This window comes from Chiloscyllium punctatum, chromosome 36 (assembly GCF_047496795.1).
Source record: "Chiloscyllium punctatum isolate Juve2018m chromosome 36, sChiPun1.3, whole genome shotgun sequence".
Lineage (NCBI taxonomy): Eukaryota > Metazoa > Chordata > Chondrichthyes > Orectolobiformes > Hemiscylliidae > Chiloscyllium > Chiloscyllium punctatum.
Window position 1 is genome coordinate 48,266,775 of NC_092774.1, and position 24,724 is coordinate 48,291,498.

Here is a 24,724-nt window from a genome sequence, read left to right on the forward strand (position 1 = left end):
ATAGTGCAGGAGCTAAAAGAGTTGGGTGGGTGGCATTGCTAATCAGGAATAGTACAACAGCTGCAGAAAAAGAGGTTGTTGAGGAGGGTTGATCCAATAAGTCATTATGGGTGACAGTCAGAAAGAGGAAAGGGGCAGTAACTTTATTAGGGGTTTTCTATCGATCCCCAATAGCAAAACAGACACGGAGGAGAAGATTGGGAGATAGATTTTGGAAAGGTACTGAAGTAAAAGGGTTCCTGTCATGGGTGACCTCAACTTCTCTAACATTCATAGGAACTTCCTTAGTTCGTAAAGTTTGGAGGGAGCAGCTTTTGTCAGATGTGTCTAGGAAAACTTGCTGGCTCAATGCTTTGATATGTTGTCACAGGGAAGGCCATATTGGATTTGGTGCTTGGCATTGAACATGGTTAGGTGTCAAATGTCTCGTCAGAGCATTTCAGTGATAATGGTTCCAGCTCCCTGACCTTCACTAGAGTCACAGAAAGGGAAGGAGCACACGGTTTAGAAAAGCATTTAATTGAGTTGGGTGAATTCCAATGCTGTTAGGATAGAAGTGTGAAGCATATATTGGGAGCAGATATTCTCAGCGAAATTCACGACAGAAACATGAAGGTTGTTTTGAGAGTGCTAGCTGCGAGTGCTTTGACAGGTTTGTCCTATTGAGGCAAGGAAGGGATAGTAGGGGTGAAGGAACATTGGATGACAAGAGATGTGGAACCTCTAGTCAAGAGGAAGAAGGAAGCTTACCAAGGTCGAGAAAATAAGGATCAGACAGTGTTCTATAGGGTTACAAGCTAGCCAGGAAAGAAAATTGTACACTTAGGAGAGTGGGAAGTGGATATGACAAAGTCTTAACAAGTATGTTGAATGAAAACTGCAAGGCGTTCGACACTTATGTGAGAAACAAAAGGAAGTCCAGAGTAAGGGTTGGGCCGATTAGGGATCGTGGTTGGAACTTGTGCCTGGAGTCAGAGGAGGTAGGGGAGGCCCTTAATGAATATGTTGCCTCAGCATTCTATAGTGAGCGAGAAGTTCCCATTCGTCAGGACAGCGTGTAACACGTTGATAGTCTCTTACTAGTTGATGTAAAGAAGTAGGATTGGTTGGAAATTTTGAAACACATGTGGACACATAAGTCTCCTGGAACAGGAGGACTGTACCCAAAATTATTTCAGGAAGCGAGGGAAGAGATTGCTCCGTCTTTGCATCCTCACTGTGCACAGGAGTCGTACCATTTGGGGGATGACAAATGTTATTCCCTTGTTCAAGAAAAGGAGTATGAATAACTCTAGGCGTTACAGACCAGTCAGTCTGATATTGGTGGAAGGCAAAGTATTGAAGAAGATTCTGATTGACAGGATTTATCATTATTTCGAAAAGCTTTGTTTGATTACAATTAGGCAGCATGCCTTTGATGATGTGACAAAACACGTTGATAAAGACAGAGCAGTGGATTTGGCGTACATAGGGTGTAAAATGACGTTTGATAAGGTTTCCCATGGACGGGTCGAAGCGATAGTAAGGAGGCATGGGTCACAGGGAAATTTGGCGGTCTCGATACAGAATTGGCCGGCGATTGAAGACAGAGTGTGTTGGTAGGGAGAAAGAATTCAGCTTGGAGCTTGGTGACCAGTGGTGCTCCACAGGGTTTCTGTTCTGGGACCTCTACTCTTTGTGTTTTTTATAAATGACTTGGAATGAGAAAATGGAGAGGTGCATTACTAAGTTTGCTGATGACACGAGGACTGGTAGAGTTGATTATGGCTGTTGTAGGTTGCAAAGGGGCATTGACAGGAGGAAGAACTGAGCGGAGAAGTGCCAGATGGAGTTCAACCTGGAAAAGTGTGAAGTAATTAATTTTGGAAGGTCAAATTTGAATGCATATTACAGGATTAAGGACAGAATTCTTGTTGGTGTGGGAAAACAGTAGATCTTGGAATCCAAGAACCTCAAAGTTGCCACCCAATTTGATAGGCTTGTTGAGAAAGCATATTATGCGTTGTCATTCATTTGGCAAGAGTATTCAGTTTAAGAGCTGCGAGGTTATGCTGCAACTCTATAAAGCCCTGGTAAGACCACGCTGAGATAATTGTGTTCAGTTCAGGTCGTCTCATTATCGGAATAGTGTGGAAGTGTTAAAGACGATGCAGAGGAGATTAACTGGAATGCAGTCTGCACTGAAGGGCATTTCTTTTGAGAATGTTTGAGGAAGCTATGGCGTATCACATCGGAGTGAAGACGAATGAGTGGTGACTTAATAGACGTGTCCAAAATACTGAGATGTATAAAAATAGTGGATAGCCAGAAACTTTGTTCCGAGGGCGTAAATGGCTATTACGAGGGGGCATAATTTTAAGGTGATTGGAGGAAGGTTTCTAGAAGTTGTCAGAGGTAGCTTCTTTACACAGACAGTGGTAGCTGCCATCAATATAGTAGAGTCAGATACATTAGGGACATTTCAGCTACTCTTGGATAGGCCCATTGATGATATTAAAATGAAGAGTCTGCAGGCTAGTTCGATCTTAGTTTGGATAAAATGCCGGCTCAATATCGATGGCGAAGTGCTTTTCCAAGGCTGTACTGTGCTATCTTCTGACACTTAGGAAACTTAAAGAAACATCGACGTCATCAGTAACTTGTTCTGGTGTGTAATATACAGGCTGATTGAAAGGTAAGCATGTACGGTCTTTGAATTTCTTTCTCAATGATAATCATTTGGGATAACTCGTCATTAAAAGTTAATTCTTTTTCGCTCCAAAGATATTGAGGAATTTGATGAATACTTCATGTAGTTGTAATCTGGTTTTAACTTATATTTACTGACTTAATGGTGTTACCTCAGTGTCAATTTAAACTTAGCATTTCAATGGCTAAAGCCCTTGGAGAATACAAATATCCAGAAACGTCCACACAATCATTGCCATCCAGGCCAAGTAATGGAAAATTGCAAGAACAATCTATAGACCCGATAACATCTGGAAGAAAAATAGTGATTCAGTGTTAGCTCAGTCAGTAGAGATGAGGCTTAACTTTCATTCGTAATTTTCTCTGCATCGCTCCCAGTATTGGAATCAAATCACTGATGAACAGGACTCGCAGGCAGACGATAACAGGTACCGAAATAGATTCACGTTCCTGTCATTGAAGAAGGGAGTACAGAGATTTAGCTGAGTTATGAGCTGTCTTGTATAATTGTAGCAAATCAATGAATATGGAAACACCGGTATTAACTTCAAACAATGAAAATGCCAAAACCATCAATGTCATTAGTCAGGGACCGAACATTAACTCAAATATTAACAGTTGACTCAATCATAAATACATTCAAGTGGACGGACAGGAAAAGTTGGAAAAAGCTCTGTTCCAGAGGGATAGATTGCACAACCACTCATGAACGCGAAAATTAATTTTGGAAAACAATTGCTGACACTAATTTGCGACATTTTTGATTACTGGTTGGGACCAGTCAGCATCGTGCTGAACAGAATAGATCACACTGGCAGTTTCCTTGTGATTGCAGTCCCTTTGAGCTGGAGCTAAGGAGAGACAGTCGGACAGAAAGGATTCCCTTCCCTCCAACATCTCATCATTTTGTCAGATCAGATCTTTACCCAGGGAGACAGCGAGTAGACACTCCTTGAGCGAGTAGAGTCGATCCACATCTCAGCTGAATGCAGACAACATTGGCATCAGTTTTGTACTAGGAATTACCACACAATGTGCCCCAGCTTTCATCGCACATGATCTCCAGCTTCCTAGATCAGTAGCTGTTTTCTCCATCCAGGCGAACGCAGTGCCACGAAGCTGTGGCACAGAGCCGATTGGTATTGAACGCAGTACAAATCAGAAATTTCATTTCGAGAGTTCACATATTCATGATTAGGACGGGATTATTGATGGCTGGAATTTGAACAGAGGGCCAGCTCCTTTCTCACATCGATCACTGCTAAGAGGACAAAGATGCTTACTTTATTGGATGCAAGTATTTGAAATAATAACCGAATATTGAGTTCTACCTTGCTACTTGAGCATACAATACTTGCATCTTTGTACTGCCGGCCCCACGGTTCTGTCTGAAATTGCCACAGGATAGACCCGTGTGACAAACACTCCATCTCGTCGAGCCAAACATGGCCTGTTCCTCTTCCAAATGAGTGTCATAATCAATATACTTGTCAGCACCACAGCACAATTGCTCATTTTCTCATTGTGTGACTCCAGGCCATCTGATCCCACTGTTCCCCAGGTCCCATTGTAGAACATTTCCACTCTCTTCTGACAGCAATGATTCCCATTCACCAGCCGCTTCGCCTTCTACCCTGTTCATACAATAACAGACATCCAGATTGATAAATCGCTTATGTTTTCTGTGCATACCTCTGTTTGACGCCTGATGTTCAACATACGGTATCGAACCGAACATCACACATGATATAAAAACAGGAAAGGCTGGACAAACTCAACAGGTCTTGCAGAATCAGTGGATAGCGAGCAGAGTCAATGTGAATCCAAAACATTGATTCTGCCTTGTCTCAACAGATTCTGTCAGACTTAAAGATTTTCACGAGACATTTCTCTTTGAGTTTCACATTTCCAGCATCTGTAGCTTTCAGTTCATGTTTTTTGTTCATCGTACATTTCATGCCAGAATAAACGATTGAAAGAAATGATAGAAATAGTACATAGAAGTATGCCAGAAGATGCATTGTGCATGGAGATTCCAAGGAATTTCAGAAAGGTTCCAGTGTAATCATGTGACAAGTTTGAGCATGCGCAACTGTTGAGAAGAAGAAACTGACAGCACACAGAACGTGTGTGGTGAAAGTAGATTGTCAGATTTGCAGAGCACTGGAAGGGGCGGTCCTTTGAGTCCAGTGCTGACATCATGGCCCATGAATAATCCTAGAAACAAATTGGATTTTGTTACTCAAGACAATTTCATATGTTGCAGTTGAAAGCAAATTACAGAATATAGTACCTGCTCAGGAAAATCGTGAAAACTACAAATACAAGGAGATACATGGGCAGTTTTGATGTCTAATGTGGTGAAGTCTGGTAGGAAGTGTATAGAAATGAAGCACTCTTTCCTTCTCCGGTCGTGAAAAGCTTGATGGACACACAGGCAGGAATCACATTTACAGTGGTTGGATACATAAATTGGAGTAAGTCTTTTTTGACATTCAGGCAAATATTTACATCAGCTCGATTACTGACAATAGACGACCAATATCACCTTTAACGCCAAACTTGTTATGTATCTGATAGAGGAATAACTCCATAGAAAAGCATTTTGGAATAGAGGAAAGAATAGCTTTTCATGCTCCATGCAGCATATGAACATCAAGAACTGTTTAGGTCAATTCCTGTCGCTGCTCTATATTCTTCCCACGTATCTTTATATTTGGAAAAGAATGGGTTTATTAGTGATAGGCAAAATGGTTTTGTGCAGGGGAGACTGTGCCTTACCAATTTCATAGAATTCTTTGCGGAAGTGACCAAGTTGAGAGATGAAGGAAGAGCTGTAGATGTCATATACATGGACTTTAGTAAGGCATTTGATAATGTTCCAACCGGTAAACTAATGAAACGAGTGAAGTCACATGGTCTGTGCGATGTTCGAGCGAGGTGGGTAAAGAGCTGATTGAGCAAAAGGAGTCAGAGAGTAGGAGTTGAAGGGAGTTTCTCGAAAAGGAGAAAGGTGATAAGTGGTGTTCCACAGGGATGAGTGCTGGAGCCACTGCTGTTTATGATATACCTGAATGATCTGGAAGAGGGCACTGTTGGTATGAGCAGCTAGTTTGCAAATGTCCCAAAGATTGGTGAAGTAGCAGAAAGCATAGGGGACTGTCAAAGAATGCAGTCGAATACAGTCGAATGGAGAGTTGGGTGGAGAAGTGGCAGATGGAGTTCAATCCAGGCTAATGTGAGGTGATGCATTTTTGAAAGTCTAATTCTGGAGTGAATTATACAGTAAATGGAAGGGCCTTGGGAATGTTGATGAGCGGAGAGATCTGGGAGTTCAGGTCCATTATACACTGATAGTTGCTGCACAGTTGGATACAGTGGTTAAGAAGGCATTTGGTATGCTTTTCTTCATCGGACGGGGTATTGAAAATAAGAGCTGGCAGGTGATGTTCAAATCGTACAGACATTTAGAATACTGTGTAGGCTGCTCGCCACATTACCAAAAGGACGTGGACGCTTTGGAGAGGGTGCAAAAAGGTTTTACGAGGATGTTGCCAGGTATGGAAGATGTTAGCTATGAAGAGAGATTGAATAGGTTTGATTGTTTTCATTCGAAAAAAAAGGAGATTGAGGAGACCTGACTGAGGTCTACAAAATCATGAAGGGTATTGACAGGGTAGATAGACATAAGGTGTTTTCTTCCCAGGTGAAGGATTCAATAACGAGAGATCACGCTTTCAAGGTGAGAGGTGAAACGTTCAAGGGGGATACACACGGCAAACTCTTTACACGGAGGGTTGTATGTGCCCGGAGCGCATTGCCAATAGAGGTAGTAAATACAGGCACGGTAGATTCATTAAAGATGCATCTGAGGAGCAGAGTGATACAGATGCTTAGGAATTGGGCGATTGGTTCAAACAGTGGATTTGGGTTGACTTAGGTTTGGAGGGCAGAAGGGCGTATTCCTGGGCTGTAAATTTTCCTTTCTCTATGTTCAGTGTACCAACATCAACATGACGCATCACCGACAATGTACTGGGAAAACAAGAACACATAATTCTCACATCCTTTTGCTGGGAACAATCGTCTTAGTAACCCAATGGTGCTGGCGGGCATTCGGAAAGAAATAATTCATTTCTTGTGCACTTCACATCTTTCAACCAAACTGAGCCTGAATTCGTCCCGTGTGAAGGAGGGAATGTCATATCCGGTGACTTTCCACAACTCAATTGTTTTCAAATCACTCTGGTGTCTACCACATCCATGGAATCATCACAATTGAGCCCCAAGCCATTTTGGAGTAAATCTACATTCGACCAGCACAAAGGCTTACAACATCTGACAGCCTTAATTGCAAGCGATCTGTTGGACAATAATACATACCATTATACATTCATTACACATTCCCTTCATCACTCAATCCAATATAGTGCATAGGCACAGGAAAAAAAAGATTTCTTAATGTTTCCGTGTGAAAAGTTATGAAATATGACTTCTTTCAAGACTAATCGATTGAATGTATCCTTGAAGCGAGAATGTAGAGTGGAGATATGCTTCAGAATGTCTTATTGCATCCGGTGCTGCCAGTTTCAGTTTCCCTTTCTGTTTTGAATACTTTGTGCATTATTGCACAATCATGTCGAGTTTTCCTTTCCGTATCCTGTCACACAGTTGCTAACTGTCATGGATTCAATAATTACTTCATTACATGTTTGCTCCATTTTAAAGCACGGAGAATTACATCTGTAATACTATCTTTGACAAGCAAAGCCACACCCCCCCCTCTTTTACCCCCACCTCTGACCCTACTAAAACATTTAAACCCTGGAACCTGCAACAGCCAATCCTGTCCCTGATCTAGCCATGTCTCTGTAATAGCCACAACATCGAAGTCCCAGGTACCAACCCACGCTGCGAGTTCACCTACCTTATTTCGTATACTTCTGGCATTAAAGTATACACACTTCAAGCCACTCTTCTGTTTACAGGCACCCTCCTTTAAGATTGATGCCATATTCCTAACCTCCCTACACTCCAGGTCCTGCACCCTAAAGCTACAGTCTCGGTTCCCATGCCCCTGCAGAGTTAGTTTAAACCCCCCCCCCCCAAGAGCACTAGCAAACCTCCCCCCAAGGATACTGGTGCCCCTCAGGTTCAAGTGCAGACCATCCTGTCTATAGAGGTCCCACCTTCCCCAGAAAGAACCCCAGTTATCCAAGTACCGAAATCCCTCCCTCCTGCACCATCCCTGTGGCCACGCATTTAACTGTTCTCTCTCCCTATTCCTCGACTCTCTATCACGTGGCACGGGTAACAAACCAGAGACAACAACTCTGTTCGTTCTAACTCTGAGCTTCCAACCTAGCTCCCGAAAAGCCTGTCTAACATCCTCAGCCCTCCTCCTACCTATGTCATTGGTGCCAATATGGACCACGACTTCAGGCTGCTCCCCCTCCCCCTTAAGGACCCGGAAAACACGATCAGAGACATCACGTACCCTTGCACCTGGGAGGCAACATACCAAACGTGAGTCCCTCTCGTTCCCACAAAACCGCCTATCTGTGCCTCGAACTATCGAGTCCCCAATTATTATTGCTCTGCTCTTCTCCACCCTTCCCTTCTGAGTAGCGGGGACAGGCTCCGCGCTTTTAAAGGGGAAACAAACCTACCCAGGTAAGCTTACGCTCTACCTGCTTCCGGGTCTCGGCTGCCTCTCTGGTCGTCGTCACTTCCCCCTGCTGCTCCCGCTCTTTCTGTGAAGAGAGAGTGAAAAAAAAACACCGCTGCCTGCTACCGGTAAGTACTTTTAAAACAAACAGTCTTACCTTAGCTGCTGCTCGCACTCAAAATGACCGTTAGCGTCGAAGGGTGAGTATTTATACTCACTGTTTTCCTTCCCGGCTGCCTCTCTGGTCGTCGTCACTTCCCCCTACTGCTCCCGCTCTTTCTGTGAAGAGAGAGTGAAAAAAAAACACCGCTGCCCGCTACCGGTAAGTACTTTTAAAACACAAAGTCTTACCTAGCTGCTGCTCGCACTCAAAAATGAATGTTCATGGAATGCCCTGCCAGTAGCAGTAGTGGACTCTCCCTCTTTATGGGTATTTAAGCGGGCATTGGATAGGTATATGGAGGATAGTGGGTTAGTGTAGGTTAGGTGGGCTTTGATCGGTGCAACATCGAGGGCCGAAGGGCCTGTACTGCGCTGTATTCTTCTATGTTCTATGTTCTATGTTCTATCTTTGTCCCATATAAATCCTGTTTCATCCTTCACCCAACCGCCTATTTTTAGCCGTTCGCTGTAGTTGCATAAGACATTGCAAAACATGTACAGGAGCGATGCCACGATAATGTTCACAGAGAAGTGATTAATGAGATTCTTATTGAGTCAGCTATAATCGTGATTAAGTGTTTGCTTTGGAAAATCATGCAAACAAGACGACGTTGAGAGAAAAAGAAGTTTTAAAATTTGATTTCAGAACGTTGTAGTCTTAGGAAAGAGAACTGTTATCGACTGGATTGAGCCAATTAAATTCAGTGTGGTCATTAGTCCAAAACTGATGCAGCTCAATGATATTTGCCAACTGTTGATCGACAGGACAAGACGAGAGTATAAGGAAGGAAGCTAAGGCTTTATAATATGGATCAGAACGTAATAAAGATGAGGGTGTCATCAATGGATCAGTTGAATTATGGCCGTAGTCCACCAATATTAAGATGGGTAAATCGATGGCATTAGTCATAATGTTCGCAATAAAATCACATTGTGGTAAAACCTAACACTCGGGAATGTGATCAGTATGCTTCAGCTTTCTACAGCTTTCAGGGAAAGGGATCATGCAACCAAGATGAAGCAGTCGTGATATGTACCAAGGACGAACCATAGGAGGGAGTGAATGCCATATCCAGAGAATTTCCACAACCTAATTGTTTTCAAACAACTTTCAAACCGCACAGACTATCAACAAACGAAGCCAGACCAGCAATATCACAGTTGCGAACGGGTGATTTGTTGAAGGGAGGTAGACGTGACGTAGAGATACATGGAATGTGAACAAACGTGTACACAGCAGCTGTATCTGAGTACAAAGTAATTCAAAGGCAACATGTACATTGGAGTGACTGGTATAGCTCTTTGGGTACTTGCATAGATATAATTCCCGACAGTGGACAAGCCATTGCAGATTAATATCTATCTTTACTCAGATAGAAAGGACTAAAATCAATTTGAAGACTCTTCAGAACATAAAAAAAGGGCATGGAGCTCACCCAGCCTTTGTCCGAAGAAGCATCCAAATGCTCTAATCTCATTTCCCAACACATCGGTTTGCCCTGTAATCCATGGTATCACAAAGGACACATTTAATGCATTTTATGACGGTTTCTGTCTCTACCACACTTGTTGCAAATGAGCTGCAGATGCCCACAACTGTCTAGATGAAAAGGAATAGCCTCATGTCGCTATAATTCTTCTGTCGATTACGTTAAATTTAACGTCAAATGGCAACTGATATCTTCACTTCGGAGAAAACTTCCTTATTGTCTGCCATATCTGTTCACATTGCAATTTTATATATTTAGATCCTACCCATTATCAGCGTCCTCTATTCAACAGAAAATAACCTTTGTCTTTTCTTGTCAAATTGTCTGCATAACTAAGTTTCTCCATCTCAGGAAAAACTCTGTTATATCTCCTCTTCACTCTCTTCAGTGCAATCGTAACCATCCTCTGATGTTTCTGCATAACCTCATTCCTCTTAAGCTATTTTCCTCAGCTAATAACAAGTGTAATTTTTGCTTTTGTCTGGGAAAAGTAAAGCTTCCATCAGCGCTGCAGCTGCTTACACGTATATTCTGAGCAATGGAAGTGATTTCCAAACTGGGTGCAGGGTCTGACACTAGCGCAAAGCTACCAATTCCATTATCTCTCAGTTCTGAGACTGCTTATTCAATCGGCAGGAAAACATAATGCTGCAAAAGAACTATCCTGATTTCTGCACTTATGGTGTTGCAATAAACGCTGTTACAGTTAGAAATGAATATTTTAATGGTTTCCTCCCCAGTTATCCATCTACAATTCTGCGCAAATTTCAATTCAAACAAGCATTCTTTCTTGAAGTATGTTAAATCTCATTTTTCCAGAGCTGCTTAACACGATCACCTTCTGCAATCACCAAGCAGTCAGTTCCTTGATTTTCACTGATCCTGTATAGGTTCCTTCTTTGTCTGTTCACCAGCCCATGCACCACCCAAAACCAACATGCTATGCCTCAAAAGTACGAGTGTTGCTGTTTCCCATGCTTGTGTTCTCACGTCATCTGTTTTACACAGAATCTATCTTCTCATACATTATCAACCAAATTCACGCCATGCATTCAGACTCTCCAATGCTGCACATAATAATACTTTCGGCCCCGAATCTAAAAATCTCAACAGACTGAAAAAGCATAACTTGGAGTTTTCTAGTCATAGATGTATGCAGCATTGAAACAGGCTGTTTGGTCCAACTCATCCATGCAGACCAGATATCACAAATTAATCTCGTGACATTTGACAGCATCCAGCTCTTTTCCATCTGAATTGTTCCCATTCATGTTCCAGTCTAGATGCCTTTTAAACATTGCAATTTTGCCAGCCTCCACTAACTTCTCTGCCACTTCATTCCATACATGCACCACCCTCTGTATGAAAATATTTCCTCTTAGATCCCTTTTTAATCTTAACCCTCACACCTTAAACCTATGGCCTCTCGATTTGACTCTTTCTACACCAGCAGACATACCTTCACTATGCACCCCATTCATGCGCCTCATGATTTAATAAACCACTATTAGGTCACCCCTCAGCCTCTGACACTCTGAAGCCTGTTCACTCTCTCCCTATTGCTCAAATGTTTCAATTCTGGCAACCTCCTTCTTTATATTTCCTGAACCCATTCAAGTTTCACAACATTTTTCCTACAGCAGGAATACCAGAAGTGAAAGCAGCGTTACAAAAGCGTCCTAACCAATATCCTGTACAGTCACAACATGACGCCTCAACCCCAATAGTCAATGCACTGATCAAGCATACCAATCGCCTTCTTTACTGTGCTACCTCCAGAGAATGGTCTCTTTGCTCGACACACTCTCCAGGACATTGCCATTAAGTTATATGTCATGCCCACATTTGCCTTACCAGAAAGCAGCACCTCATATTTAAGACTAGTTTGGATCGATTGAGTTTTTTCAGGGTTCTTTATTCAGTTCGTCGTGTTTCATTGTGTAATATTGTGAATAGATTTTGTTTTTGTCTTTCAAACCTGGTAGTCAACCTTGCTCACTTAATCTGGGTAATTATTACTGTACACTTATCAAACAAATTGCAACGTTATTGTCTAGGCTGCCTGCTTAATAATGTTTGGATTCGTCTGGCCGAGTGCACAACAAACTTTATGATAATTACATTGAAATGTATAACATGGAATTGGATTTACAGTCAGACTTGCTTGTATCGACCAGGAGAGTGTTCTACATTGATCCCATCTGCCTTCATATGGCCTGAAATCCTTCTTTTCTCTGTCTGTTTGTGATTCTGTTTGGCCAACATTTCCTTATAGCCATACATTGCAATCCAGACAATACTCTGCTAAACCTCATCTGCATTCTCTTCAAAGCCTGCATCATCTTCCGCTCATCTAGCGAGGAGAAAAGTGCACAGTGCTCCAGTTGTGGCCTGATGCAAGTCTAACACATTTTCAATATGTTTAAATACTTTAATTATCAGTGTCCACACCTAAGAAGGCAATCCTGCCATCTGCCTTCTTTATCATCTTATTGATTTTCAGGGACCTACATCATAGACCCTCAGTCCATCAATGCTCCTTCGGGTCCGGCCATTTTCAGCGTATTATCCCCTTCGCATTTACACATGAGACTCAATCCTCCCCATTTATCATCTTAGACAATAACTACCGTCGTACAGATGTATGGCAGAGTGATCTATAATTTCCTGAATTATCTTGGCTCCTTTTCTTAAAGAAACAACAAACATTAGCTATTCTTGTCCTTTGCGTCCTCACCAGTGTTGAAAGGGAACAGAAACATTTCTGCCCAAAGAACATAGCTCATTACAGGGCCTTCAGCCCTTGATGTTGTGCCATCCTTTTATTCTACTCTAAGACTAACTAACCTACATACTCTTCATTTTACTATTATCAATGCGCCAAAACAAGAGACCCTTAAATATCTCTAATGTATCTGACCTTACTCCCACTGCTGGTAATGCATTCCACAAACCCACTACTCTCTGTATAAAGAACTTACCTCTGTCCACTTCCCAAAACCTATTTCTGATCACTTTTTTTATTTTTAATTTTTAATGTTCTGAGTTAGAACTCAGTGGCTGCACTGCTGCCACACAGAGCGAGGGACACAAGTTTCCTTCCAGCCTCGGGCGACTGTCTGCGTGGAGTTTGCACATTCTGCCTGTGGCTGCTTGGATTTCCTTCAGGTGCTCCAATTGACCGCGTTAAATTACCCACTGAGTTCAGTGCTGTGTAGGTTACATGCATTAGTTATGAGAAATGTCGTTTAATAGTGTAGAGGAAGTGTTCTGTTTGTGATATTCTTCAGAGGATTGGTCTGGGCATTGTGGGGCTAATGGCCTGTTTTCACACAGCAGGCATTCTATGATTCCATGAAAAGTATGTCCTCAAGTGATAGCCATTTCCACCCTGGGAAAAAGGCATCGGAGTATCCACTCTATCTATGCCTCTCATTTTCTTCTACACCTCAATCAATTCACCTCTTATCCTTCTTCACTCCAATGAGAAAATCCCTGGCTCCCAAACTCTGTTGATAAGACAAGCCCTCCAGTTCAGACAGTATCCTGGTAAATTTCCTCTGCACCCTCGCTAAAGCTTCCAGATTATTCCTAAAATGAGGAGATCGGAACTCAACACAATATTTAACTTGTCATCTAACAAGGGCTCTCCACCGCTGCAGCAAAACCTCATGGCTTTTAAACACAATTCCTCATTAATGAAAGCCAAAACTCTATATGCCTTCTTAACAACCCTCCCAACGTGTGTGGCAACTTTGAGGAATCTATGGAAGTGGAACCCAAGGTCTGAGGCAATACTACTGAAGAAAGAGACCTTGGAGTGCATGTTCATATCTCCTTGAAAGTAGAGTCACAGGTAGATAAGGTGGTGAAAAAGGCATTTGGTATGCTTTCTTTCATTGGTCAGAATATTGAGTACAGGGGTTTGGCGGTCATGTTTTGGCTGTTGAAGATTTCGGTTTGGAAATTTTTGGAATATTGCATTCATTTCTGGTCTCCTTTCTATCGGAAGGTTATTGTCAAATATGAAAGGGAAGAAAAAACATTTACATGCATGTTGCCAGGGTAGGAGGACTTGAGCTATAAGGAGAGGTTGAATAGGCTAAGGTGGTTTGCCCTGGAGCATCGGAGGCTGAGGTGTAACTCTGTAGAGATGTATAAAATCATGAGGGGCACGGATAGGGTAAACACACAATGTCGTTATCTCTGGGGAGGGGGAGTCCAGAACTAGACGGCATAGGTTTAGGGTGAGAGGGGAAAGATATAAAAGAGACCTGAGGGGTAATGTTTTCATGTAGAGGGTGGTGCATGTGTGGAATGGGCTTCCAGAGGAAGTGGTGAGGCTGGTACAATGGCAACATTTGAAAGGCATCTGGAAGGGTTTATGAATAGGAAGTGTTAGGTGGGATATAGGCCGAGTGATGGCAGATGGGACTAGATTGATTTGGGATACCTGTCCGGCACAGGCGAGTTGGAACGAACGGTCTGTTTCCTCGTTTTCCACTTCTATGACTCTATGTCTGTGTCTATGTGTGTGTCTGTTTCTGTGTGCGTGAAGGTGCTGGTTAACCACATTCTTGAGTTGCTGCAATCGATGTGCTGTAGTTAGTTTAAAAATGTCCCTTAAGTGGGGAGTTCCAAGACTTTGATTCAGTGACACTGAAGGAACAGTGGTACGTTTCCAACCCAGGATGGAGAGAGGCTCAGAGGAGAACTTGCAATGAGTGGTGGGGTCCCATATGTCACCTGCACCTTGACGTTTGAGTTACACTCAAATGACAGACCACCATCTTCTAAAGGGGTCAACTCGGGACGGGCTGTAAATGCTGGGGCCAGTGAATGAATTAAATACAAAACAAATCGTAGTTGGTTAAGAAACAGGATGGGACATTTACAACCCTCTATTCCTCTGAACCAACTCCCTTATCAGGAAACTGTTTAAAGGCAACAGTCAAACCTCCCCGCTCCCGCCCAGTGCCCCATCCACACCCTCAGTAACCCACACACGTGGAATTGGTCCTGGATAGATGTTATGTTTTATCATGTAATACAAAGCTGCTGGACTGGAAGAGGTTAATGGAACCTGTTTGCTCAGCATCTCTCATTAACATCAGTCTCCACGAAGTCTCACTGTGTCCTTGGAGGGCGTTCTCCTCCTTTATTAATGAGGGAGTCTGCACAGAGTGTTACCGTTGCTGCCAGTCGGAATGCCAGTTCCCTGATTTAAATGAGGACTGATTTTTCCAGAGAGAGAGAGAGATTGGATTCTGAAAGCAACCAACTGGAGTCATTACGACAATGGATCGAAGCTTCTACGACGGACTTTACTGGCTTTCCCAAGGCTGGATGTCTGTTACAGCGCGGATTCAGGACGTGCTTTGGGTTATTCAGGGCGTCTACTATCCAATTCTCGCCATTGTTGGCGTTCCTCGTAAGTATTTTTTGAGACATTTTTTTCCGAAAACCATGTTCAATCCTGCTTGCTCTGCTACTGGAAAGATGTTATGAGACTGGAAAGTGCGAGGAGAAAAGATTTACAAGGATGTTACCAGTCTTCAGTTGAAAAGAGGGACAGCACACATTGCACCTTGTTTGTCTGGAGTGTACGAGATTCAGGCGTGACATCATCACAATTTATAAAATCACAAGAGGCATAGGTAAGGTGAATAGTCAAGGTTTTCTCCCCGCAAGGTGGGGTAATCGAAAACTAGAAAATATTGCCTTAAACTGAGCAGGAATAGCCTTAAAAGGCACCTAAGGGTAACCTTTCGTGCCGAGGGTGGGGCATGTATGGAACTGCCAGATGAAGGGGTAAAGGTTGGAAAGACTGCAACATTTAAAAGACATTTATGAGAAATGTTTAGATGGATAAGGGCTGAATGCAGGCAAAACACACTAGTTCAGCTTCAGTAGAAATCTAATCAGCATGGACGAATCGAGCCGAACGGTCTCTTCGTTGGTGTATGACTCTATGATTATATTTTCTTCCATCTGTCAATTCTAAGGCAGCCTGTTTAACTCCAGCAGCGTTTTTATTTAGATTTTCTGAAGTGTGACATCCCTTTCCCGGTACTAATCCCAAGCCCCAACTTCTACTGCACCATGACAGTGTGAGACATAGAAGCAGATTGACATCACCAAAGGGAAAGGACGTTCGGCCCACTCAGTGACTGGCCCGATTCTCCTCGACTCCCACTTTTCTGCCTTTTCCCCTTGATTCCCCTTCCTGTTTGAAAGGTTCTGTCTCAGGCGCACGTTTACTTGAGTTCAAACTATGACTGACTGGTAATTTCATTTGTCCTTAATCAGGAAAATCCCAATTAAGGTCCTGGGTAGCTTGGTTCAAATCCACTACGGTCGGTGGTGGAATTAGTTTTTGATACATAGCTCAAGTTAAGACTTTGTTAATGATGAAGGCAGTGCACAACCACACCTCTCTGCCTCTAGAGAGTGGTCAAGACTGAAACACCCATAACATTGAGCAAGGCTATGATGGAGAAGGCTATGAGCAAAAAGTAGGAGTGAAATAGTGGCGTGTTTTCTTTCTTGGACAGTGAGAGCATAAGCTGAAAGTATTTTTCCTGTGCTGTATGTCTCGATGATTCTATGACATATATCGGAGCCTGTTTCTGATCCCAATATGCTGTTCCTCTGTCTACCGCTTCTGAAAAAAGCATTTCATTTTGTTTTGCGTTCAAATACCAAGCACCTCCACCTCCCCCAAAGCTTCCCTCGCAAGGGAATGCCCATTCACTTCAGTCTTCACGCCTACCCTCACGATCTATCGACTATTTTCCTGATCTGGTTTCATCAGAATGTTAATTTTCTCAGTCTTTGCGTCAAATGACCTCCCCTCTTTCAAATGGACTCCAATTCCCTGTCCGTTCTCCTTATATTCTTCCGTTTGGTTTTATTTATTTCACTAGTTCCCTGCTTAAATCCAAAGTTTGCAACTCAAAGTTCAGAGGCAGTTCAGAGATCCACACTATAAGATGAATATTATAGCACTGGAGAGGACGCAGAGGGATTTTGTCCAATTTTGAGAATTTCAGTGATGAGAAGAGATTCGATAGACTGGGGTTGTTTCCGTCAGAGTGGAGGGGATTGACAGGGCACATGGGTGAGATGTATCAAATGACGATGGGCATAGATAGGATAGACAGGAAGAAACTTTTCTCTTTCATGAAGGTATCAATGATGAAAGGTCATAGACTTAAGGTGAGCGGCAGTAGGTTCTGAGGACGAGAGAGAAAAATGAGGATGGTGAGAATCTAGAATCTTCCTGTACAACGCAGAAATCTCAACAAATCGAAGTAGTGATTGCGATGCCAAGACAGACTATGTCATGGGTAAAGGGCTGAGGAATGCGACTCGAATAGTTAGGTGAATGTTTTTGACCAGTGAACACTCAGTGGGGCGAAGGGCCTATTTTCTGAGTTGTTAGACCTCGGTGATACGAGAAGAGGAATGGGGATTGGAAAAGTGCGAAATCAGTTCGTCGTAATGTGGAAGGCAAGGGCTACAGTTGAATGACTCAAGACGAAACAATCGTGCCAATGTCTCACAATAAGGACCTCAAATCTGACTAATTATGTGGGGAGTTTTTTTTTCTGAGAGATCAAAGTGATCAACAATAAAGTCTGGCGTCCTCTTGGTTTGTAGACGGATTGTCTGACGGACAGAAAACAGAGGGTCTTTATAATTTGGTCCTTCACTGAAAGGCGAAACGTAACAGGTGGAGCACCAATTGTATCAGTTACTGCGCTGCTACTGTTAACAATCGATGTACTTGATCAGCAAACAGGGACAGATGCAACAGAGCAATATTTATGGATGTTATTGCAATAGGTTGCAAAAGTCAGATAGTAATGATGAGATAAAGAGTTTGCAGGTGGATATTGACAGTCGAAGAGAATGGAGCAAAATGTGGCAGATGCTGTTTAATGTGGATAGGTACGAGATTGTCCAGTTTGACTGGAAAACGAAAAAGGGCAAATTATTATTTAAATGGGAATCAAATTCAAAGTGCAAGAGTGCAAAGGGATCTGGATGCGCTTGTGTATAAATCACAGAAAGTGGGCATGCAGGTGCGGCATAAAACAAAAAGCAAAAGACACATGGAGTTCTGACATTTGTTGCAAAAGGACTGGATTATAAAGTGAAGAAGTGCTTTTACAATCATGTTAGGTGTTGGTGAGAACACACCTGGAGTGTTGCGTTCAGGTTTGGTGATGCCTGATGTGTACTTTCATTGTTTTTCCTTACCTCACAGTTAACATAATAACAATAGTGATCCTATCTCGCAACAAGTGTGGGCTCTCCACATGTGTCACCTATTACCTGGTGGCCATGGCAGCAGCAGATCTCCTGGTCATTATCATCGACTTGATATTGAGACAACTGCCAATCGTTTATTACGTCCATTTTATCTTCCTGGAGTCTATCCCCATCTGTAATATTCATGCCGTTCTGCTTTATGCAGTCACCGACTGTTCTGTCTGGTTCACAGTCACCTTCACCTTTGATCGATTTTTGGCCATCTGTTGCCAGAACCTGAAAAGCAAATATTGCAACGAGAAAACAGTCGCTGTGTTTCTAGGAACAGTGACAGTACTGAGCTGTTTGAAGAACACTTTCTGGTACTTTATGTTAACAGATCGGTATTGGTTGATGAACAGACCCTGGTTTTGTCGTGTCAGCGAAGATATTCGGAAATCTCGGGTCTGGGTCACAATCGAGTTTCTCCATCACATTCTCACCCCGGCTCTCCCGTTCGTCCTGATTCTGCTGCTGAATATTTTCACTGTCCGACAGATTCTTGTGACCAGCAAAGCCCGCGGGAGGCTCATTCGCCAGAACACCAGCGACCCAGAGATGGAGAGTCGAAGGAAATCCATCATTTTACTTTTTGTCATCTCAGCAAATTTCGTCCTGCTGTGGTCAGTGATAATGATGTATTCGCTTTGGAGCCGAATGTCGTATTTAGGCTATCCGTCTATCTGGTTACACGATTTCGTCCAGGAATTAGGCTTCATGTTGGAGCTCCTCAGTTGCTGCACGAACACTGTGATTTATTCCGTGACCCAGACTAAGTTCAGAGAGCATCTGAAGACTGTATTGAAATATCCCTGCACTCTCATTATTCGATTCACTCAATAATTCTCAGAAAAGAAACCAGACCACGCTGAGAGACACGAGCAAACTTTCCAATCGATTTCACATTCCCAATTGGCTGACGGGGTTGCAGGAGAGAACTACGATCTCTATCGCTGTGGAGAACATAGACTACAGGCCCTTCAGCCCAGGATGTTGTGCTAGGCATTTATCTTAATGCATGATCAACCTAACCTTCACACCCGTCAATTTAGTGCCATCCATGTACTGGTCCAGCAGTCGCTTAAATGTCCCTAATGTCTCTGACTCTACTCCGGCGCTGACTTTACATTCTACTCTCTGCATAAAGAATCTGCCTCTGGCATTTTCCCGAAACCTTCCTCCAATCACCTTAAAATGATGACCCCTCGTAACAGCCATTTCTGCCCTCGGACAATGTCTCTGGCTACTCTACCGATACATCTCATTACCTTGGACACCACCATCAAGTCACTCACTTCCTTCTTCTCTCCAGTGTGAAAAGCCGGAACTCACTCAACCGCTCTTCAGAAGACATGCACTCCAGTCCAGACAGCATCCTGGTAAATCTCCTGTGCACCCTCCCTAAAGCATCTACATCCTTATTATGATGAGGCGACCACAACTCGACACAGTATTCCAAGTGGAGTCAAACCTCGGTTTTATAGAGCTGCAGCAAAACCTTAAAGGCAAATCCCCCTGCTAACGAAAGCCAAAACACCATATGTCTTCCTAGCAACTCCATCAACTTGGATGCCAACTTTGACTAATCTACGTGCGTGGATCCCGAGATGCTGCTGTTCCTCTACACTGCCAAAAATCCTGTTTTTAACCCTGTACTCAGCATTGAGATACGACCGTCCAAAATGAATCACTTTGCATTCATTCAGGTTGAACTCCATCTGCCATTTCTCAGCCCAGTTCTACATCCTGTCAATGTGTAGTTGTAATCTGCAACAGACCTCGACACTATGTGCAATACCACCGACTTTAGCGTCACTGGCAACCATACTCTAACCCACCCTTCCACCTCTTCATTCTAGTCATTCATGAAAACTACAAAGAGCAGAGGCCCAAGAACAGAGCCCTGTGGGACACCACTCGTCACCAACCTCCAGGCAAAATATTTTCCATCCACGACCTCTCACTATCTTCTTTCGACCAGCCAATTCTGTAACCAGACAGCCAAACGTCCCTGTATCCCGTAGCTCCTAACTTTCTGTACGAGCTTCCCGTGGAGAACTATATCAAATGCCTTACTGAAATCTATCTACACTAGATCCATGGATCCACCTTTTTTAATTTGTCTTGTCACATCCTCAAAGAACACATGCTCACATTTGCCCGTTTTAAATACCATCTGCTATTTCTCCACCCATGTCTGGAACTGTTCGAGGTTCGCTGTATTCCTTGACAACATTCCGAAATGGCTGTTGTCCACGAGATGTAGATGGACCCGCAATCCCCTTAGCGAGGGAATTCCAGGTGTCTGGCCTCTTCACCTGTGGTCCGTTTCTTTGGCGACTTCCTGCAGCCCTGTAGTGTTGGCGAACGGTTGGACACCCTCCAGACCGAGGTAGTCATCCTGTTCTTCGCTGGTGGGATTGCTCTGACTCCATATCGTTGGAACGAGTATGAAACCAGGAGGAGCATATTCTGAGTCCGAAAGGAAGACTGTTATTCTCTTCTCCTGATTCGGAGAGTCACTGTTCCCGGTTGCCCAGAGCTATATTATCCCGGTACTCCGTGGTTCCTGATGGCTGGAAGTTGAGCTTCAATTGCCCCGCCAAGCATCTGGTATTTCCAGGTTGGGATACAGAGCGACGGAGAGAAACAGAGAGATAATGAAAGAGAGCACGAGAAACAGAGAGAGCGAGGACGGGAGAGAGAGGGAGAGGTTGAGAGATAGAGGAAGAGAGATAGACAGAGATAAAGGGAGAAATCAAGGAAAAGAATAAGGGAGAGTAGGGGAGTGGAATAGATAGAGACAGTGAGAGGAAGAGTGCGAGACAGAGAGAGTGGGCGAGAGAGGGAGACATGTAGACAATGAGAGTGAGAGAGAGAGAAAGGGAGCGAATGGGAGAGGAGCGGGAGAGAGGGAGTGAGAGTGAGAAATGGAGAGAGCGGGCGAGAGAGGGGGAGACAGCGTGAAAGACAGAGGGAGAGACAATGGAACTGTAGGGGCGACGAGGGAGGTAACTATGTGGGAGAGAAGGAGAGACTGATTGTTAGAGCTAGAAGGAGAGGGAGAGAGAGAGACAGAGAGAGATAGGTTGAGAGACAGAGAGTGCGAGAAAGTGAAATGGAAGGGTGAGAGGGATGGAGAGTTAGTGAGAGACAGAGGGTGAGAGAGAAAGGGAGAGGGGGGAGATCAAAGCAATGAGAAGGAGAGTGTGAAAGATAGATGGAGAGGGACAGACATAGAGGCAGAGATAGAGGGAGAGCGAGTAGTAGAGAGAAAGGAGATAGAGGGAAAATTAGATCACAATAGCATCAACAGAAACAGACAGACATGCCGCACACACAGGCACACATATCACACAGATATAAACACCCGCGCACACACACACACAAAACAGGTATAAACACACAAGCATCACACAGGTATAAATATGCGCACCACAAGAGATATGAACACACACAACGAGGCACACACACAAACATTTTGCTGGTGTGGCGAAGATTGCATTTATCTAAAGAGATCCCTCAGGATGAAATATGCTCAGCAAAGTATGATCACAGTGGAATTTGAAAATGATTTGTCTTTGCACAGGAGTGCTGAAATGAAATGCATCAAATCGAGGATTTCCACTCCAACTGTGTCCAGGCACCTCTGAGGGAACAAAGGACAAAGGAAATTACAGCAGAGAAACATGTCCTTTGGTCCTCTAAGCCTGCACTGATCCAGATCTTCTATCTATACCTGTCGCCTATTTTCTAAAAATCTGTATCCCTCTGCTCATCGCCCATTCATTTTTCTGAAGCGTTTTGTAGGGAGGCATTGTGAATTTTATTAGACTTTCTGCAATTTGTAATGTCTTGTATATTACTGTCTCTGAAGTGATAAATAAAGTAGTTTGAATCCACTTAAGGTCATGTCAACAACGATGGAGAGAAATCAGAGTGAATGCTACGAGTCCAAAGATCGTCCATTATGTTTCCCAATGACCATGTCCCTGGCAAATGTTGGTTGCTGGAAGTACTCCGGCTCAGATTGGATGAGCTAGAGTCTGAGCTTCAAACATTGAGGTACATCAGGGAGGGGAAGACATATCTGGAAGCTGTGTTTCTGGAGACAGGCACACCCTTTGGACTAGCTAACTCAAATGCGGTCAGTGATCAGGGACAGGAGGTTGTGGCCGTGAGTGAGGCAGGTAGAAGGATCCAAGAGGTAGAGCTGCTCGAGCTTCAGCCCCTGTCCTTGTCCAAAAGATTCAAAGTTTTTGCTCCCTTTGTGGACAGGAACGGGGACTGCAGAGAGGATGAGCCAACCGAATACAACACTAACTGATGGAGGGAACCCTTCAAGTGGAGGGAGAGAAGACAGATGTTGCGATTAGGCATAGTCTAGTTAGGGGCATAGACCCTGTTCTCTACGACCAGAATCAAGAATTCCAAAGGTTGTGTTGCCTGCCGGTGCCTGGGCACAGGATTTGGCTGCTGAGGAACTTGGAGTGGGAGGGTAAAGATCCAGTGGTCTTTGTCGACGGTGAAGATAAAACTAGGGCATAGGTTCTATGAGGGGAGAATGAACAGTTATGAGCTAAAACACGAAAAAGAACTAAAAAGGTAATAATCTCTGGATTACTACCTGAGCCAGGAGCTAATTGGCACAGAGTCAATAACATTAAGCAGGTCAATGCATGGCTCAAAGGTTAGTGTGGGAGAAATGCGTTTGAATTCATGAGATACTGGCATCAGTATTGGAAAGAAGGGACTTGTTCTAATGCGACGGCCTTCATCTGAACCATACTGGGACCAATGTCCGAGTAAACTATAGCTGGAGACAAGGCTTTAAACGAAATAGGGGCGATGTAGGGCGGGGGGGTGGAATAAGTTTGCGGGGAAATTAGAAAACCTGAATTGAAGGAGGGCATTAGAATGCAGAGCTCATGAGAGGTTATTAAAATCTCTGGCACAGACACAAATGGGGCAGACTGTTTGGAAAGGGATGGCAATCAACCTTCAAGCACATTGGATAAACGACTGACAATGAGGAGAGGGACGGTCTGATTGCAGGCAGTATGAGGCATAAGGTAAATGAGCTATTGGGGTAGATCGATATTGGCAGGTAGGTTGTGGTGGTGAAATGGCTGCAAGGGGGATTAGGATCAGGAGGTGAATATTTAAGGATATACATCCCATTGAAAAGATCATCAGATCAGCGGAGAGGGTGGGGTTGTCTTATTAGTAAGAAATGAAATTAAATCAATAGTAAGAAATGAAGTAGGGCCAGATGGTGTAGAATCAGTGTGGGTACAATTGAGGAACCACAAAGGTAAAACAAACCATAGTTGGAGTTAAGTACAGGCTTCCAAACAGTAGTCAGGAGCTGGGGCACGAGACACACAAGGGGATAGAAAAGTCACGTAGGTAAGGCAAATATACAGTAATCACGGAGGACATCACTATGCTCATGGACTGGGAAGAAGCTGATTTTTGTATTGCCTGCGACATGGATTTTTGAGCAACTTGAGGTGGAGCCCAATGGGGAACAGACAATACTGGATTTAATGATTTGCAAAAAGGCAGACTTGATTAAGAAGCGTAAGCTGAAATAAATTTTAGGAGGGGGTGATAATAATATGATTAAATTTACTCTGCAATTTGACAGGGAGAAGATAGAATCAGAAGCAACAACATTACAACTGAATAAGGACATCTGTAGGCATGAGGGAGAGCTGGATAGAATTGACTGGGAGACGAGCCAAGCAAGAAAGATAGTGGATCAGCAATGACAGGAGTTTCAGGAGACACAGTAGAGATTCATCCCGAGGAAAAAGAAGCATGAAACGATGAGGCAATCACAGCTGACTTAGGAAGTCAGGGATATCATAAAAGCATACAATGTGGCGAAGTGCCGTGGTAAACAAGAGGAATGGGAAACTTGCAAAGACCAACAGAGGACAACAGAGAAAAGAAATAAGAAGAGGGCAAATTAAATATATGGGTAAGCTCACCAGTAATATAAAGGAAGACTGTAAAAGTTTCTTTAAATATATAAAGTGCGAAAGAGAGAAGAAAGTTGACACTGGGCTGCTGGAATGTGACCCGGGAGAGATAGTTTTGTGGAAGAAGAGTGACACGGGAGAGATAGTCATGGAGAACAAGAGTGACACGGGAGAGATAGTCATGGGGAACAAGAGTGACACGGGAGAGATAGTCATGGGGAACAAGAGTGACACGGGACAGATAGTCATGGGGAACAAGAGTGACACGGGAGAGAAAGTTTTGTGGAACAAGAGTGACACGGGAGAGATAGTTATGGGGAACGAGAGTGATAGGGGAGAGATAGTCATGGGGAACAAGGAAATGGCTGAGGAACTAAATAGTTACTTTGCATCAGTCTTCACAGTGGAAGACA

At 43.5% G+C, this 24,724-nt stretch overlaps 1 protein-coding gene across 1 annotated transcript; it reads left to right on the forward strand.

Moving 5' to 3' along the window:
* The first annotated feature begins 15,306 nt into the window (after window positions 1-15,306).
* Window positions 15,307-19,167, forward strand: LOC140460082 (probable G-protein coupled receptor 139). Its single transcript, XM_072554484.1, has 2 exons — window positions 15,307-15,439; window positions 18,281-19,167. Exons 1-2 carry the CDS (start codon window positions 15,307-15,309, stop codon window positions 19,165-19,167), a joined length of 1,020 nt encoding a protein of 339 aa, XP_072410585.1.
* The last annotated feature ends 5,557 nt before the right edge of the window (window positions 19,168-24,724 follow it).

Excerpts from the sequence above, each read along its gene's own strand:
- LOC140460082 (XM_072554484.1), top strand. The coding sequence starts at position 15,307 with ATGGATCGAAGCTTCTACGACGGACTTTACTGGCTTTCCCAAGGCTGG. Across the intron at positions 15,440-18,280 it reads CGCCATTGTTGGCGTTCCTC|TTAACATAATAACAATAGTG; the intron begins GTAAGTATTTTT and ends CTTACCTCACAG.